Source organism: Ursus americanus, chromosome 3, assembly GCF_024610735.1.
Source record: "Ursus americanus isolate L20-20 chromosome 3, mUrsAme1.1.p, whole genome shotgun sequence".
In the NCBI taxonomy this organism is placed as follows: Eukaryota; Metazoa; Chordata; class Mammalia; order Carnivora; family Ursidae; genus Ursus; species Ursus americanus.
Window position 1 is genome coordinate 51209024 of NC_142129.1, and position 14448 is coordinate 51223471.

Sequence of the window (14448 nt, forward strand, 5' to 3'; positions counted from 1 at the left end):
TTTCACAAAGGAATTTGTAAGTGTCTTTTATCATAACCAGATTCCTTTAGATTTACCATGTAGTCTGAGTTCAGAGCTGTGTAAATTATATGAATAAATAAATTATTCCTTTATTAAGTTTCACTTTTAGTAAATAAGGTAGCCATAAAAAGAAAAAAAAGCTATAACTAGAATAAGGAGTTTAATGAGTGATGTAATGGAATAGATATTTGAGATTATAACATTACATATGAGGAAAATCACAACTTTTCATGATCAGTTTTAATGATATTTGCAATTTGTTTTACCTTTTTTTTTCTCAAAGCCAGAAGAAATTTTATAGGGAGAAATGATTTGAGTGCCTTTGAGAACCAATTTGGAAATGTCTATTTAAAAAGTATTCTTTAACTCTCCTAATTTCTCTGTATGGAGAGAAGGTTACCTGTTTATAGAGGTCATACAAATAAAATATTCTCTGAGACGTTTCTCTTTGGATCTTTTTTGAACTTTTCGAATTATTTGAAGTCAAATGTAAGTATTGTTTTTTATAGGTATAGAACAACCGTGACACCTTTTGCATAGATTTAAGTTCGAGGCTTTTGAACAGATTCTATTTTCTTATATATTCATATTCCCTTACAACATTTCCTCTAGAATTTTCTTAAAGAAAGATTAACTGCATCTCCTTAGCTATGTTATCCAGAGGATAGCATAATAAAAGAACTGTAGAGATATATATATATATATATATGGCATTGTTAAGCATTTTACTAAACCTGCATTTGGAGGTGGCTACTTTACTTTTCCGTAACAAAGGGACTTTATTTTCTCTGCCATCTAAAAATGATTATTAGCATAAGCTGTATATTATTTTTTCCTTTTTACCTAGTCAAGTAACACTTTCCCAGATTACCTTTCTCATGTCTTCTCCATGTTTTCTCACCTTCATTTATTTTAATAATTTCACCATGTAACAGGAAATTCATTTAATTTATCAAACAAATATTTATTGGGCACCTACTATATGCAATCTACTTTTTCAGATATTAGGTATGCAAGAATGACCAGAAAATCCCTGCCCTTGTGGAACTTATGTCTAGTGGACAAGATAGAGAAATAACTAGTTTAGAGAGTGATTAAGTGGTAAGAAGAAACAATGTAGGGAAGAGAGTTTATGAAATATGGAAGATATTGAAACTTGATGGGGTGATCAGAGAAGGTTTCGCTGAGAAGGAAATTTTTGAGAAAAAAACCTGAAAGAAGTAAGGAGGTGAGCCATGTAGGTAGAGCATTCCAGGCCTAGGGAATAGCAAGACCAGTAAGAAGGTGTGTGTAGGGAGATTGGGTCACATATAGGGGAAAAAGTTGGAGAAATAACGGAGACCAAGATCATGTAACAAATGTTTGAGTTATATGGTTATCTTTATTCTGTAATTTTCCTGAGTATTGTATTTGTTCTTTCTAGCTCTGTATAAAATCACATGCTTTTCTTTTTATAAATTTACCTTAATAGCTTAAAAATTTGCCATTTTTATCATTTTTGAGTGATAACATGCATAAATTAGTCAAAAATTTGTGCTTGTGGAAAAACACATAATCTCATTTTTCTACTTGCCATTTATTTTCATAATTTTAAAAAAATTTAATATCATTGTTTTGGGGGCTACAGATCCCAGTACATGTGACTGGCAAATCCCATTGCCTAGTGCTGCTTTATATAATATTTCTCTTGTCATTTTCTAGTTTTTCTTGCAATATTTTCATCATTGCAGCACCATTTTAAAGTAACATTTTTCACTGGTGTCTTTTAAAAACTAAACCCAATTTAAAAAAATTTTAAAACTAACCTTGAAAGTTATTGACCTGTTTAGTTTTCCTTGGAGACTTTTATCTGCTCTTGCTCTCTACTCAGCCAAAATAAATTATTTGCTTTCTATGAAAAGACTAGGAATCTAAGCAAATAACTTAAATGTAATTGAAGGATGTCAGAGTATACTTATCTCAAAAGACTTTAATGAATTGAAGAGTTAGGCTTTGTAATACATTAGAATGGACATTTGAAGTCAAAAGATTTAGGTGTTTAGCCCACCCACTGAATAGTTGTTAGCTCTTTCTTGAACTTCAGTTTCCTTGTCTGTAAATGGGAGTCAAATTGCCTGCTTCAGAGAATGTAATTGAAGAATATATATGAATGCTTTAAAAAAACCGTTCAGTACCATTGTGTTGTTTTCTATTCGATTAGGCCACCTATACTTATCTTTTATGTTCATTGTCTTTGCTATGTCTGGGTAATTTCCACAGCTTATCATTTTTTTGGACTAATTGGTCCCTTTAATAGATCTTTTGTGAAACTGCTTCTGTAAGGTAAACGGAAAAGTCTTGCTTGTCACCCAACAATGCCATGGTGATTTTACTCTCAGTTCCAGTGGCCTCTGGCATTTATCTCAGTTAGATATTTACTTGCCCTCACTTTGAAGACAGCTATTAACAAGGGGAAATAAGCTTCGTTGGAACTTTTTAATTGCGTTAAAAATCTATTAGACGTGATACTACCTCACCAACATCCTTTGGCCTGTTTAGGAAGTCAATATTTCATTTAAAGAACCTTCAGTCAAAGGTTTATGAAGCACTAAGTAAATGGGAAATTATTATACCAGCACATTGACCCACCCGCCCAGTGCAACATGAAGCTTTGAGGGCCTCCTGAAGTGCATATTGCTGCTAGGTATGGAGTACCCAGGGCATTCATAATAACTTTTGCTTTAAGTTTTCAAAATTTGAAAGAATTTGAATAGAGTAGTGGTTCCCGAACTTTGCTGCACATTAGTCACTGGGAGCTTTTAAAAATCCCGATGTCTAGGTCATAACCTCATGCTAATTAAATCAGAATGTCCAGGGTGAGAACCAGGTATCAGTAGTTCTTAAAGATTCCCAGGTGATACCAATGTGTAGCAAAGCTTGAGACCCTGAGGAGTATGTGGCTCTGGCCTCTATTCTTTTACTACCTATTACTGTTTCACATGCTTAGCACGATGAGTGAGAGCTTGATAATCCTATCATGAGAAACAGTTGAAAGTAGTAGGTAATGTCTCTCAGGCAGATTTGTGTTCTACATTTTTTAAGATGTATACTGTTTTACATAGTTTTATGTTGTTTTGAGCTTTAATTTTCGTTACCAACCCATGGTAGATATATTCATGTTATTTTCCCCATTCATTACAGGTATTTCCTTGACAATTTTAAAGAAAACCATGCTTTGTGGTTTAAGATACAGAATAAAATGTCTACAAGTATTAACTAGTTAGGAGTTTCATTCCTTTGTTTTGATTGCAATAGCTGCTTTTGGAATAAATGACCAACAGCCAAGTTGTTTTTCCAAGTCCATTTTTATTTTCCTCCAGTTTAGTAATGAACTGTTATAAGCTGGCCTAAATTTATGTATGAGTATGAATCTGAAGGAATAGACTATTTAATTGTGTCACAGCTGCATTAATATTTACTAATACACACAATGGTGTGTGAGACAAAACTGTACTTGCAGCATTATTAAACGCGATATTATGAGTGAATAATCATTTTCCCAGTATCGTATTTCATTAAGTCAGCCCCAGTATAATCTAATAAAAAAACAGAATTTTAAGTGTGCAAGGGGAATTCCTAAGTGTCTTGGTTCCTAATGTTGACAAGAGCTGGAACTTTGGCTGTACGTCCTGGAACATTTTGCCCAATGCTTTACCCAAGGTCAAATAGTCACAGTGTTATCTTAAAAACAATGGAAATTCTATTTTGATTTGTAAAAAAAAATTTCTGTTTCATGGTCCGTGTCAAATATGTGTGCAGAACATGAACTGATGCTCTGTGATTTTTTTCATTGTCATTTAAAATTAAAGAACACCATCCTACTGTTTCCAGTACTGTCAGAATGATGTAAATTATGGAAATTTCTACAGTGCAGATATTTGGGTTAATTCATAACATTCAGTCATCCAGTTTTTGTTTTGGATCTTTTGTTTTTCTTGTTTTGCATTTTTATTTTGTTTTGTTTTCAGCCATCATTTTGTCTTATCATCTTCAATTCTAGAGCAACCTGACAACAGTAATGATACTACTGAATTGGGCATCCTTGTCATTCCTGAGATTAGTGTCACAAATGTGGCCGGAGAGAGAACCGGGAATGGGGAAAAAGGCAGAACACTAGGAGAGATTGATGCTCAGCATATGCAGGGTGTACAGGAAACAGCCACAGATCCTAGAACTGAGAGCAAAGGCTTGCCAGAGATCAGGAGGCAAAAATCTGTAAGAAAAATGATGGAGGATGGAATAAACTCACCTGGCAGAGTGCAGTTTTAGCAGAGCACTTTCTAGCTGCCCTCCAAGGTATCTCATGGCAAAGGGCCATTGCTGCATGTCTTAAGCAACAGTTGCACAGTCACAAAAAATTTGCATGTCATCTAATAATCAAAATGCATGAATTATGCGCCACAATTTCTCAATGATCTAATGCTCTTTGGAATGGTCAGACCTATATTTTCTCTGAGTAAATTGTTATGAAACTAAGGCAGAAAATTACTTCTAAAATAATTTTCTGCTTATGTCTTGAGACCTGAAATTATTTTTTAATCTTTGTATTTTTTCCATCTTTGATTTGAAGGATAATGTATATAGAATTTTAACAAGTTTGAGCTCGTGTTAATTATGGTCTATTTTTTTTAATCTAAGTAAAATAATCTAGAATGTAGAATGCAACCTTTAAAAAATCTTTAAAATACCTTAATACCATTTTTTTAAAAAAAGTTACTTGGTAAGAGCTTTGATTTTATACTGCTTTGCTACTAGGGGAGAGTTTACCCCTAGTTTTTCTGTTTGATGTTTTTCCTAATTATTTCTGAACTTTTGCATGAATAGTAAGAGAACTCTTCCTAAAAACACGGGTGGGTGGTGGTTTATGGCATGCTTTTTGTTTAATACACTCTAAATTACTCTTATTTAGTTACAATGAACTCTTTTTTTCTATTTTATAGAATATTTTGATTTATCCTTTAGTTTTGGTCTATAATCTGTTGCTTTATGTAATTATGCTAAAGTTTTAAGTATCATTGATTTGGTATTAATCATGAAACGAGAATTATTTAAAATACTTAATATTAATTGATCTTTGTTATTTCTTTGTTTAGGAAATGCAGAAATAACAGGTCAAGAAGAACTGATGGAGATATCTGAAGTTGATGAGGGATTTTATTCCAGGGCTGCGTCTAGTACCAGCCAGTCGGGTTTATCAAACAGTAGTAACAATTCTAGTAACAAGACAAGTGTAGGAAAGACTCAGAGACGGTCAGCAGGAAGCAAAACTGGAGGAAAAGAAAAAGAAACTACAGGGGAGTCTTGCAAAGATCACTTTGCCCGAAAACAAACTCAAAGAGCCCAGAGTGAAAATCTTGAGCTTCTCTCTTTGAAGAGACTGACGTTAACTACCAGCCAATCTCTGCCTAAACCTTGTAGCCACAGTTTGGCTAAGACTGCCGCAACTGTGTTCAGTAAATCCTTTGAACAAGTCAGTGGTGTCACAGTCCCACATAACCCATCATCTGCTGTTGGCTGTGGGCCTGGGACAGATGCCAATAGGTTTTCTGCTTGTAGTCTCCAAGAAGAAAAGCTTATTTACGTTTCTGAAAGGACTGAACTTCCAATGAAGCATCAATCAGGTCAGCAGAGACCTCCTAGTATTAGCATTACTCTATCTACAGATTAATTGGTAATAGTTTTCTCACCTAACCAGTGAATCTAGAGAGATAACTTTGCTTCTTTTGAAAGTGCCCAAGGTCTGTCATCCTTATTCCAGACAGGAGCCCTGATGTCTTAAATTCTGAAGGCTACCTTGACTTTATGAAGGGAATAATATGTAGGTTGCAATAAGTTGAAATACAGTCTTGTTATTTCTTGGGTGTATTTTCCCCCTTGATTTGAATCTTTTTTTCTTTCTTATTTGTTGCTGTTGCCCTAAGATTGTAACAATACATCTTGGCAGGTTTTCCGGTCAGATCGGTTACATCTCATGAGAGGTTGTGAGTTCTTATTTTTTAATAACTCCTACTTTGGTAGTTGTATGTTTGGCCTTCAGAGTCAAAGGGAATCTCCATGGATGGGAACTGTTTCTGAGAGAAGGAGGCAGAGGTGCAGCCCTGGGAAGGCTCCAGCTGACGTGCAGCATGGCAGTCTGATAAACAGGCACGTGAGAAAACAAAAATGATGTGTATGAAAGTGCCTGGTAAGAATGTTTGTAATCAGATTATCTTTGAGATTAGTGGAATTGTTGATATAAAGCACTGGAAAATGCCTGCTAACTCAGTACCTAGACTATTTTATAATTCCAGGGGCTGGGTAGAGGGATTTCTGTTATCTTTGGAACATTTTTACATCAAAAATTAGATTGCTAGTAGATGTGTTGTTTTGAAATATTTGATCTGGATTTAGCAGGTGAAAATACCTTTCAATTCCTAAAATGTAATAGGCTATGAAGATCACTTACCCTGCTGCTTGACTTTGGAAACCCTAGGTAGTTTGGTTTCCTATAATTCAAATCACACATCATTGAACACTTCCTGGAAATCATTGTAAATCGTGCGACACAGCTCTCAAGATACCAGTGTCAATCATATAATACTGAATTGTTTGTCGGCAAATGAAGGATATTAGGTAAATTTTTCATCTATAAAATGTCATGAAAGAAAATATAGAGAAATATGGACAAAGGACATTTATATATTAACTAATTTAGTATTTATGTTTGTGTTCTTAAATTTAGAATTATAAAATGTGAAAAAAATTAAATTTTTTTTTTGTCAACAGGCCTATTTTAAATATTCTTGTTATGATAGAATAATCAATGTAGTTGCCCCCAACCAAAAAATAAAAATGAAAAAGGCAATATAGCAGAAGCTAAACAAACTTGTATGTAGCTATGGAAAACTATGTGACCTCTAGATAGACGTAAAAGTTTGGTGTTTACTTGTGCAAGTTGTTTTGGCTATGGTTGAGGTTCCCTGTAAATCAAGTATACTTAACTAATAATTCAGAGTGAGAGAGAGAAAGCAAGGCTGAGGGTGAGAGTAAGACGACTGGGAAGGAAGGCCTAAGGAGCAGTCCTCTCTTTGTCTCTTTCACTGTTAGTACACAGTGGCTTCCTTATTTGCAATCCCTGGCTGTGGTCACACAGAACATGCTAGTTTTCCTTTTGTGCCTGCTTATGCAGAGCTCAAATGTGAGAAATTTTTATGTCCTGAGGAGTGCTAAAGCATACACTATGAATGCAGTTTTGACCCTAACTGCTTTAGCTACCATTTTAAATCTAATTCTTCAAAAAGCATGAACTAGTTTTCATTCATTAACTCTGAATAGAATATGGCTTTTAATATAAGTGAATTTGAGTTATTAGTTCTAGTAATAGAAATGGAATAAGATTGGGGTGCCTGGGTGGCTTAGTCGTTAAGCGTCTGCCTTTGGCTCAGGGCATGATCCCAGAGTCCTGGGATCGAGCCCCACATTGGGCTCCTCTGCTGGGAGCCTGCTTCTTCCTCTCCCACTCCCCTTGCTTGTGTTCCCTCTCTCGCTGGCTGTCTCTCTCTCTGTCAAATACATAAATAAAATCTTAAAAAAAAAAAAAAAGAAATGGAATAAGATCTATTGGCGTAAATTGTAGTAGAAAGAAAAAAAAGATAACCAGACAGTGAAAGTTGATGTTGTATTAATTTAACAGGAATCCTGTGTACAATTTAAAATATTTTAAAATATCACTATGGATTTCCTATTGTCTTTTTGTAATTCTTGAACAAAGAATTTCCCCTAAGCAAGGTAGCTACTAACAGTATTAATAGTCTTAAGAACTACTTTAGAAGATTGGCATTTTAAGCAAGTTAAGGTGCTTAGGAAACTTGTGGAAAAAGTTTGAGGAAACAGCTGTCACAAACGAGAGATCAGATTTTAATCATCAACTGCTATAATGGATCTTCTTTTGGTTATTCTAGATCATTGCTATGCCTATAGTCTGAGGACCAGTATTTAGCATTGGCATTACTAGGCATCTTGTTAAAAATGTAGAATTTCAGAGCCACCTTTGTCTACTGAATCATAACCTGCATTTTAACAAGATCCTCAAATGATTTTTATGCACATTAAAGTTTGAGAAGAGAGTATTAAAGTACAAACAAATTACTTACCTAGTATTTAGAATTCTCAGTGGGTCTCACAGCCCTAGATCAAATATGTTAGGTACTAAATATTATAATCTTAATTGTTTTTAACAGCTAATGAATTTTTAATAGTGTCCATAACACTTATTAGATCCTCTAATTCTAAGTTTTTAATGACTTTCATTTATTTTTACAATAAAAATGTAACATTTTGTATTTTTCTTGTTAACTGTGAATGGAATCAAAGCTGTAGATGACTACAATTTTAGGTATGAAAGGGTACCATCCTTTTATACAACGCACAACAAATCTGCATGCGTATATTCTTTTAAGAACTCTGAAGGCTTACTCAGTGGAGTGGATCTGAATTTATGCTTCAAATAATTTGCACCAGTTGATTTTCTGGAGTGTGAAGTTATGTTAACAGTAAAATTATTTATAGTACCTTTGATACTGTTTCAAATAAGGATTATACATTTGAAAATTTTTATAGCAATTATAAATATTGGATAATGCTAACTTTTGTTAACAATTACAATGATCCCTATTGCTCACTTCCCACTCATCTTTCCAGATTGAGTTGAATTCACATTTGTAAGTTGTTTCTCATGAAGATCCTGATGTAGCCATGTGGTCACAGACCTCCTATGTATCCAGAATAATACCCTTTACCACAAGAAGGATTCTGCCCAAAATGGGTCCTTGCACCCCATACTTCAAAGGATCTGAACAGAAATTGTAGTTCCACTCCACATTTTAAGCCATTAGAGGTTCTTGAAATTACCCAACCTCTCGCTCTTCAAATACCCAACTACCTGAGGTATTCTAACGAAGCTGGGTCCCTGCATTTGCCTTTGGAATGAAGTGGGGAGAGAAACAAAGTAGACTTTTCAAGAGGACCTAGGACAAGGGAGTACCCTGGAATCCCTTATACACCACCATGGAACTTTTTAAGGAGGCTCTGTAGACTTGAAGGTTAGAAATCCTCAGCCCTTAAATGATGACACAGTTTGTTCTGAAAAAACAATATTTCATTGCCCTTTTCAATTATGAAGCAACTGCTTAGCAAACATTACTCACATAAAAACAAAAAGTTGAATTAAAGGGAAATATATTTTTTAAACCAAAATAGATAAAAATGATCTCAGTTGTAAGGGATTTTGCCTATTTTGGAAGAATAAAATTAAACATTAAAATGTTAAAACCTTTACATTTAAATTATAGAGAAAAAAATGTACTCTGAGACATAATTTTAAACAAATATTTAAAATAAGGCTGTTTAACGTTTGAGTTTATAGGCACAATAAATTTACACTTTATTAAAAGGAAGCACATCAAGGAATCTTTATGGTAAATAATGCGACTGAAAAAAATGTTTTTAAAAAAGCCATTAAAAAGAAGAATAATTTGATGGGTACCTAAATTAAGCATTGTAGATAGAAGTTAATGTATAATAGTATATTCCCAGTCTTTGGATGAAAAAGAAAAACTCTCTATTTCTTTAATTAGCATGAATTTATACTTTTAGATTAACTGCTTAGTAAAATTATACTTGATACTTTGAGTTATTCACATTTGTTTGATTTTGTTAAATTCTTTATCAGAACTTAAATGCATTGTCTTCTGTACTGTGTAACTTGTGCATATCTAAAGAGACTAGCACCGTACATTTTAGAAGATGTTTTTGTGTTTTTTTATAGTAGAGTTCTAGAGTACCTGTGTCTTGATATGAAGTTTCTATTAGTAAACTCAAGATCTTATTTTGCATACCTTTGCTTCCTCTTATGTGGAGTTTTTTGTGTACTCTTATTTTCTAATCATGTAGTGGTACTAATTTTTTCATAGTGAACATACTTGTTTCTAATTGTATTCCTAGAGTTTACATTCCTAAGAATAAACTATGACTTTGCATATTTTTATGTGCTCTCTACCTTTTTAAGGCTATGGAAATAAACTGGAGTTTAGTTTTTTGAAGTTTTGTATATTTGTGTAAATGTCCATATGCAATACTTTATACAACAGTGTTGCCTCTTGTTTTATTGAAATAAAAACTGAAAAAATATTTTTTCCAGATCATTTTACTCATTAAAAAATCATCATAAATTTTTGCAAAAGTCATGATGTGGAGGAAGAAAGTAAAGGAGGAAGACTTAGGTGAGTTGAGCCATTGAGAACTTTTGGGAGTAAACCATAGGACAATGACATCTCGTTTCTGGCTTTGTTTTACCTGGCCCAGGGATAGGAAATGTGATAGGTCCATTGGTGTCCATTCAGAAGAAAATGAGCTCCATGGGTCATGAGCCATTGACCCATTCTTTATCATACTAGAAGCACAGGCAAATTTGGATAACAGTGCTTTGCCCTTCTATCTTTAATATGAGTCTTTATCTTTTGAGTGCAGAGATTTTATGCCCCTAATTCTTAGCATTGGACTTTTTGCACAGTAGGTATTGAGACATTTAAAGAATGAGTGAGTTAGATTGATGTTAGTTTTGGGAAAGAATCAAGGATAGGGTCTCCAATATATTATAGTAAAATTTTAGAATTTCACTTATTGGCTCTAGGAAATCTCTAGAAAGGCATTAGTTGAATTGCTTTACTATGTGTGCTTAGAAACAAAACCCTCTTAGAAACTTGAAAAGAAATTCCTGATATGTAGTTGATTGTATATTTGGATAACTCTCTTTTATCTAAGAAGCTGAGTAATTTGGGAAATGTTTTCTGAACTACTATTAGAAGAGTATTCATAGAGAACCACAACAGTGATTTTGTGAGCAGTATGTTAGCCTTATGAAATATACACTCTCGTAGTGACTTTAGTAATCCCAATAAATAGTTGACTCAACCTCATAGAATCTGACTGTGGTAATACCGACCTAATTATTTTGTAATTATTAAGAAAGGCTTTTACAAATAATTCTAGTCATTTGCTGATTTTCAGTGCATTGTTATTGTGGTGGTTATACATAGCTAATATATGTAATGAAAATTATAATCTCATTTAATCTTCAAGACAGTTCTATAAAATGAGCAGAATCCTCATTTTACAAAAGAGGAAACTGAAGCTCTGGGGGCAGGCAACTTGCCCAAGGTCACCTAGCTGCTGGGTGGCGGAGCTAGGGCTTGAACACAGGTCTTATGACTCTCACTTTCCTTTTATATTACTTGGTAAGAGGAGGTATTAAGTAGATACTACATAGTGGACATATATTTGAAATTCATCCATCCCATCTGTCTTATAGCTGATAGAATTAAGTTCTGATGTAAAAATAAAAGTTTTCCCAAAATAAATTATGATATGTTTTGTAGAACTTTAGATAATTGTGTTTCAGTGGTAAACTGAATGCTGGTTATTCTACTAAAGACATGGTAAAAAAGCAAATTAAGATTTAATTAATTTTTTTACCTGCCAGATAGATAACGATGAAAGAGATTGATATTAGTATGACATAGTTGTGGGAAAATGTTAGTCTCTGAGATAATTAGCAGGACAATTAGTGCAACTAAGTTGGTAAGCAATTCAGCAAGATCTATCAAATTTTAAAGTGTACAGACCCTCTGACCTAGCAATCCTACTCTTCTATGTCTATTCCACTCTTTATATTCTACAGAAATTTTAGCATAAATGTTTGAAGGTATTCATTGCAGCATTGCTTATAATAGCAAAAAAAAAAAAAAAACCCACAAAAAAAAAAAAAAAGAAAAAAAAAGAAAGAAAAGCAATCTAAATGACCATTAAAAGAGGACTGGATAAATTATGGTACATGCATATAGTGGAATATGATGTAGCTATTAAAAATAATACAGATCTGTATGTGATGATTCAGAAAGATTATATAATATAATGTTCCCTGAAAAAATCGTGTCTCATATATATATGTATGTATGTGTATGATCCCAATTCCATAAGAAGTCTGCGGAGCATTTAACATGGGTATTATTTTTGTATATGTTTCTATATATGTATATAGTATATATATAACATATATTTGTGTATATATATATAATATATGTGTGTATATGTATAATATATATGTGTACACAAACATATGTTTGCTGGTATGCAGGGAGGAAAGCATTATTTTTCTAAGCATGGTCTAAATATAGCCTGCATTAGCAAAAAACTGGTGCTTTTTAAAATAGATTCCCTTTGTGCTAATCCCCCTAAATCAGAATCACTGTGAAGCGTGAAACATGGAAACCTATATTTCTAACAAGTTCCTCAGTTAATTCTCATATGAACTTAATATTTGGCCTGGTAGCTGATAGCAATGAGTTGATTATTTTTGTGTGTCTAGTAGTAATTTGTAGTTAGAAAAGACAAACTGCTTTTTAAAAAATAATTGAGGTATAATTGACATATAATATTATTTTAATTTCATCTGTAACATAATGATTAAATACTTGTATATATTGAGAGATGGTCATCACAAGTCTAGTTAACATCCATCACCATACATAGTTACAATATTTTTCTTCTCTTGTGATAAGAACTCTTAAGATTTATTCTGTTAGCAATTTTCAATTATGTGGTAGAGTAGTATTAGGTATAGTCATCATGCTGTACATTACATCCCCAGGGCTTATTTATTTTATAACTGGAAGTTTGTACCTTTTTTTTAAAAAAGATTTTATTTATTTATTTGACAGAGATAGAGACAGCCAGCGAGAGAGGGAACACAAGCAGGGGGAGTGGGAGAGGAAGAAGCAGGCTCCCAGCGGAGGAGCCTGATGAGGGTCTCGATCCCAGAACACTGGGATCACGGGAAGTTTGTACCTTTTGACCCCCTTTACTCACTTTGTCCACCCTCTGTCATCCCCCACCTTCTGACTTAATTTCACCTAGCATAATGTCCTCATGGTCCATCCATGTTATTGCAAATGGCAAAATTCCCTTCTTTTTTATGGCTGAATAATATTTCATTGTTGACCACAGTTGACTCTAGAACAACACAGGTTTGAACTACATGGGTCTACTATATGCAGATTTTTTACCATAAATACAGTACTATAAATGTATTTTTTCTTCCTTATGAATTCCTTAATATTTTCTTTTCTCTAGCTTATTTTATTGTAATAATATTTATTGTGTTAATTGACTATGTTATTTGTAAGACTTGTGGTCCACAGTAGGCTAAATTTGGGGGGATTCGAAAGTGATATGTGGATTTTCAACTGCAAGGGAGGGTCACCACCCTTAACCCCTGCATTGTTCAAGAGTCATCTGTATACATTTTCTTTATTCATTCATCCATCAATGGACACTTAGGTTGTTTCAGAAAGGACAAACTTCTTGAAGAGATCTTGTTAATAAAGAAAACTAAGTATGAAAACTTACTGCAGTAGGAGAGTGCACTGCCTTGATGTGCTTAGCTGTGCCTCAGAACCAGAAAATTAGAGATTAGAGGTTTGGGATCTGTGTTCAAATGGTTTAAGGCATATCTGTCAAGAGAGGAAACTGATCAGATTTGACTAAGTTAATGAAATGGTTTAGGATTCGTGGACACAGCAAGCAAGGACCTTAAAGAGTCTTGATAAACTGTTGTTTGATAAATGAGCTGTATGCCCAGGTAAGCAAATTATTGTCTCCCACCTATCAGAATTTCTTTATGCAAACAAAAATTAGGGACTGTTTCTGTTTGGTTTTTTGTTTGCTTTGTTTACAATCTTATCTTTCCTAGGCAAAGATTTCCTGGAATAAACAACTAAATCATATTGATACAGGTGAGCTAAAGTCTTACCTAAGTCATATTGACATTAATGGTTTCAGGTCTGTTTCTCTCTCCCTATTCAAAGATTGTAAGTCAATATTATAAATACAGCATATTGCTGATGTCTTTTAGTGACTTCTTATGGTTCTACTGAAAATTTCAAATATTTCTTCTGAAGCTTCTTGACCCCTATATCACACTTGGTTCCTAAGTAGGTAAGTGCTCAAACATAATCCACATCACAATGTATTGTGATTATCTTTCACTCTCTCCCACACTAGACCATCGCCCTGTGTATTAGTTTAGTATAATACCCATTACATAGTAGTAAATTAAAGATTTGTTTTACTTAGTAGAGTATGGATCCAATCCAGGAAATGAGTGGAAAATAGGAGATCTGTGTTGTTCCTCTTCCATTCAAGAGAAGTCAGGGAAATTCCTTTGATTCTCCAATGTTCATCCACACAGAGATAAAGGTGAAAGTTGTAAAACCTGACTACATTGGTTCTTTAAAGTGTATCTGCATAAAAGTTTTTTGATAAGCAAATTATGATACATCATGTTTTTGTTTT

General features: G+C 33.7%; 1 protein-coding gene across 2 annotated transcripts in view; it reads left to right on the forward strand.

The window, feature by feature from the left end:
• Positions 1 to 10227, forward strand: part of HYCC1 (hyccin PI4KA lipid kinase complex subunit 1) — a 101538-nt gene extending 91311 nt beyond the window's left edge. The window contains exons 11-12 of one of the 2 annotated variants that reach the window (XM_045793050.2): positions 4061 to 4356; positions 5154 to 5289. In XM_045793050.2, the coding sequence (XP_045649006.2) occupies positions 4061 to 4329 (269 nt within the window). In that variant the 3' untranslated portion in view covers positions 4330 to 4356; positions 5154 to 5289. Of the gene's footprint in view, positions 1 to 4060; positions 4357 to 5153 lie in introns of both variants that reach the window. The other variant, XM_045793049.2, reaches the window with a different exon arrangement.
• Positions 10228 to 14448: the final 4221 nt, after the last annotated feature.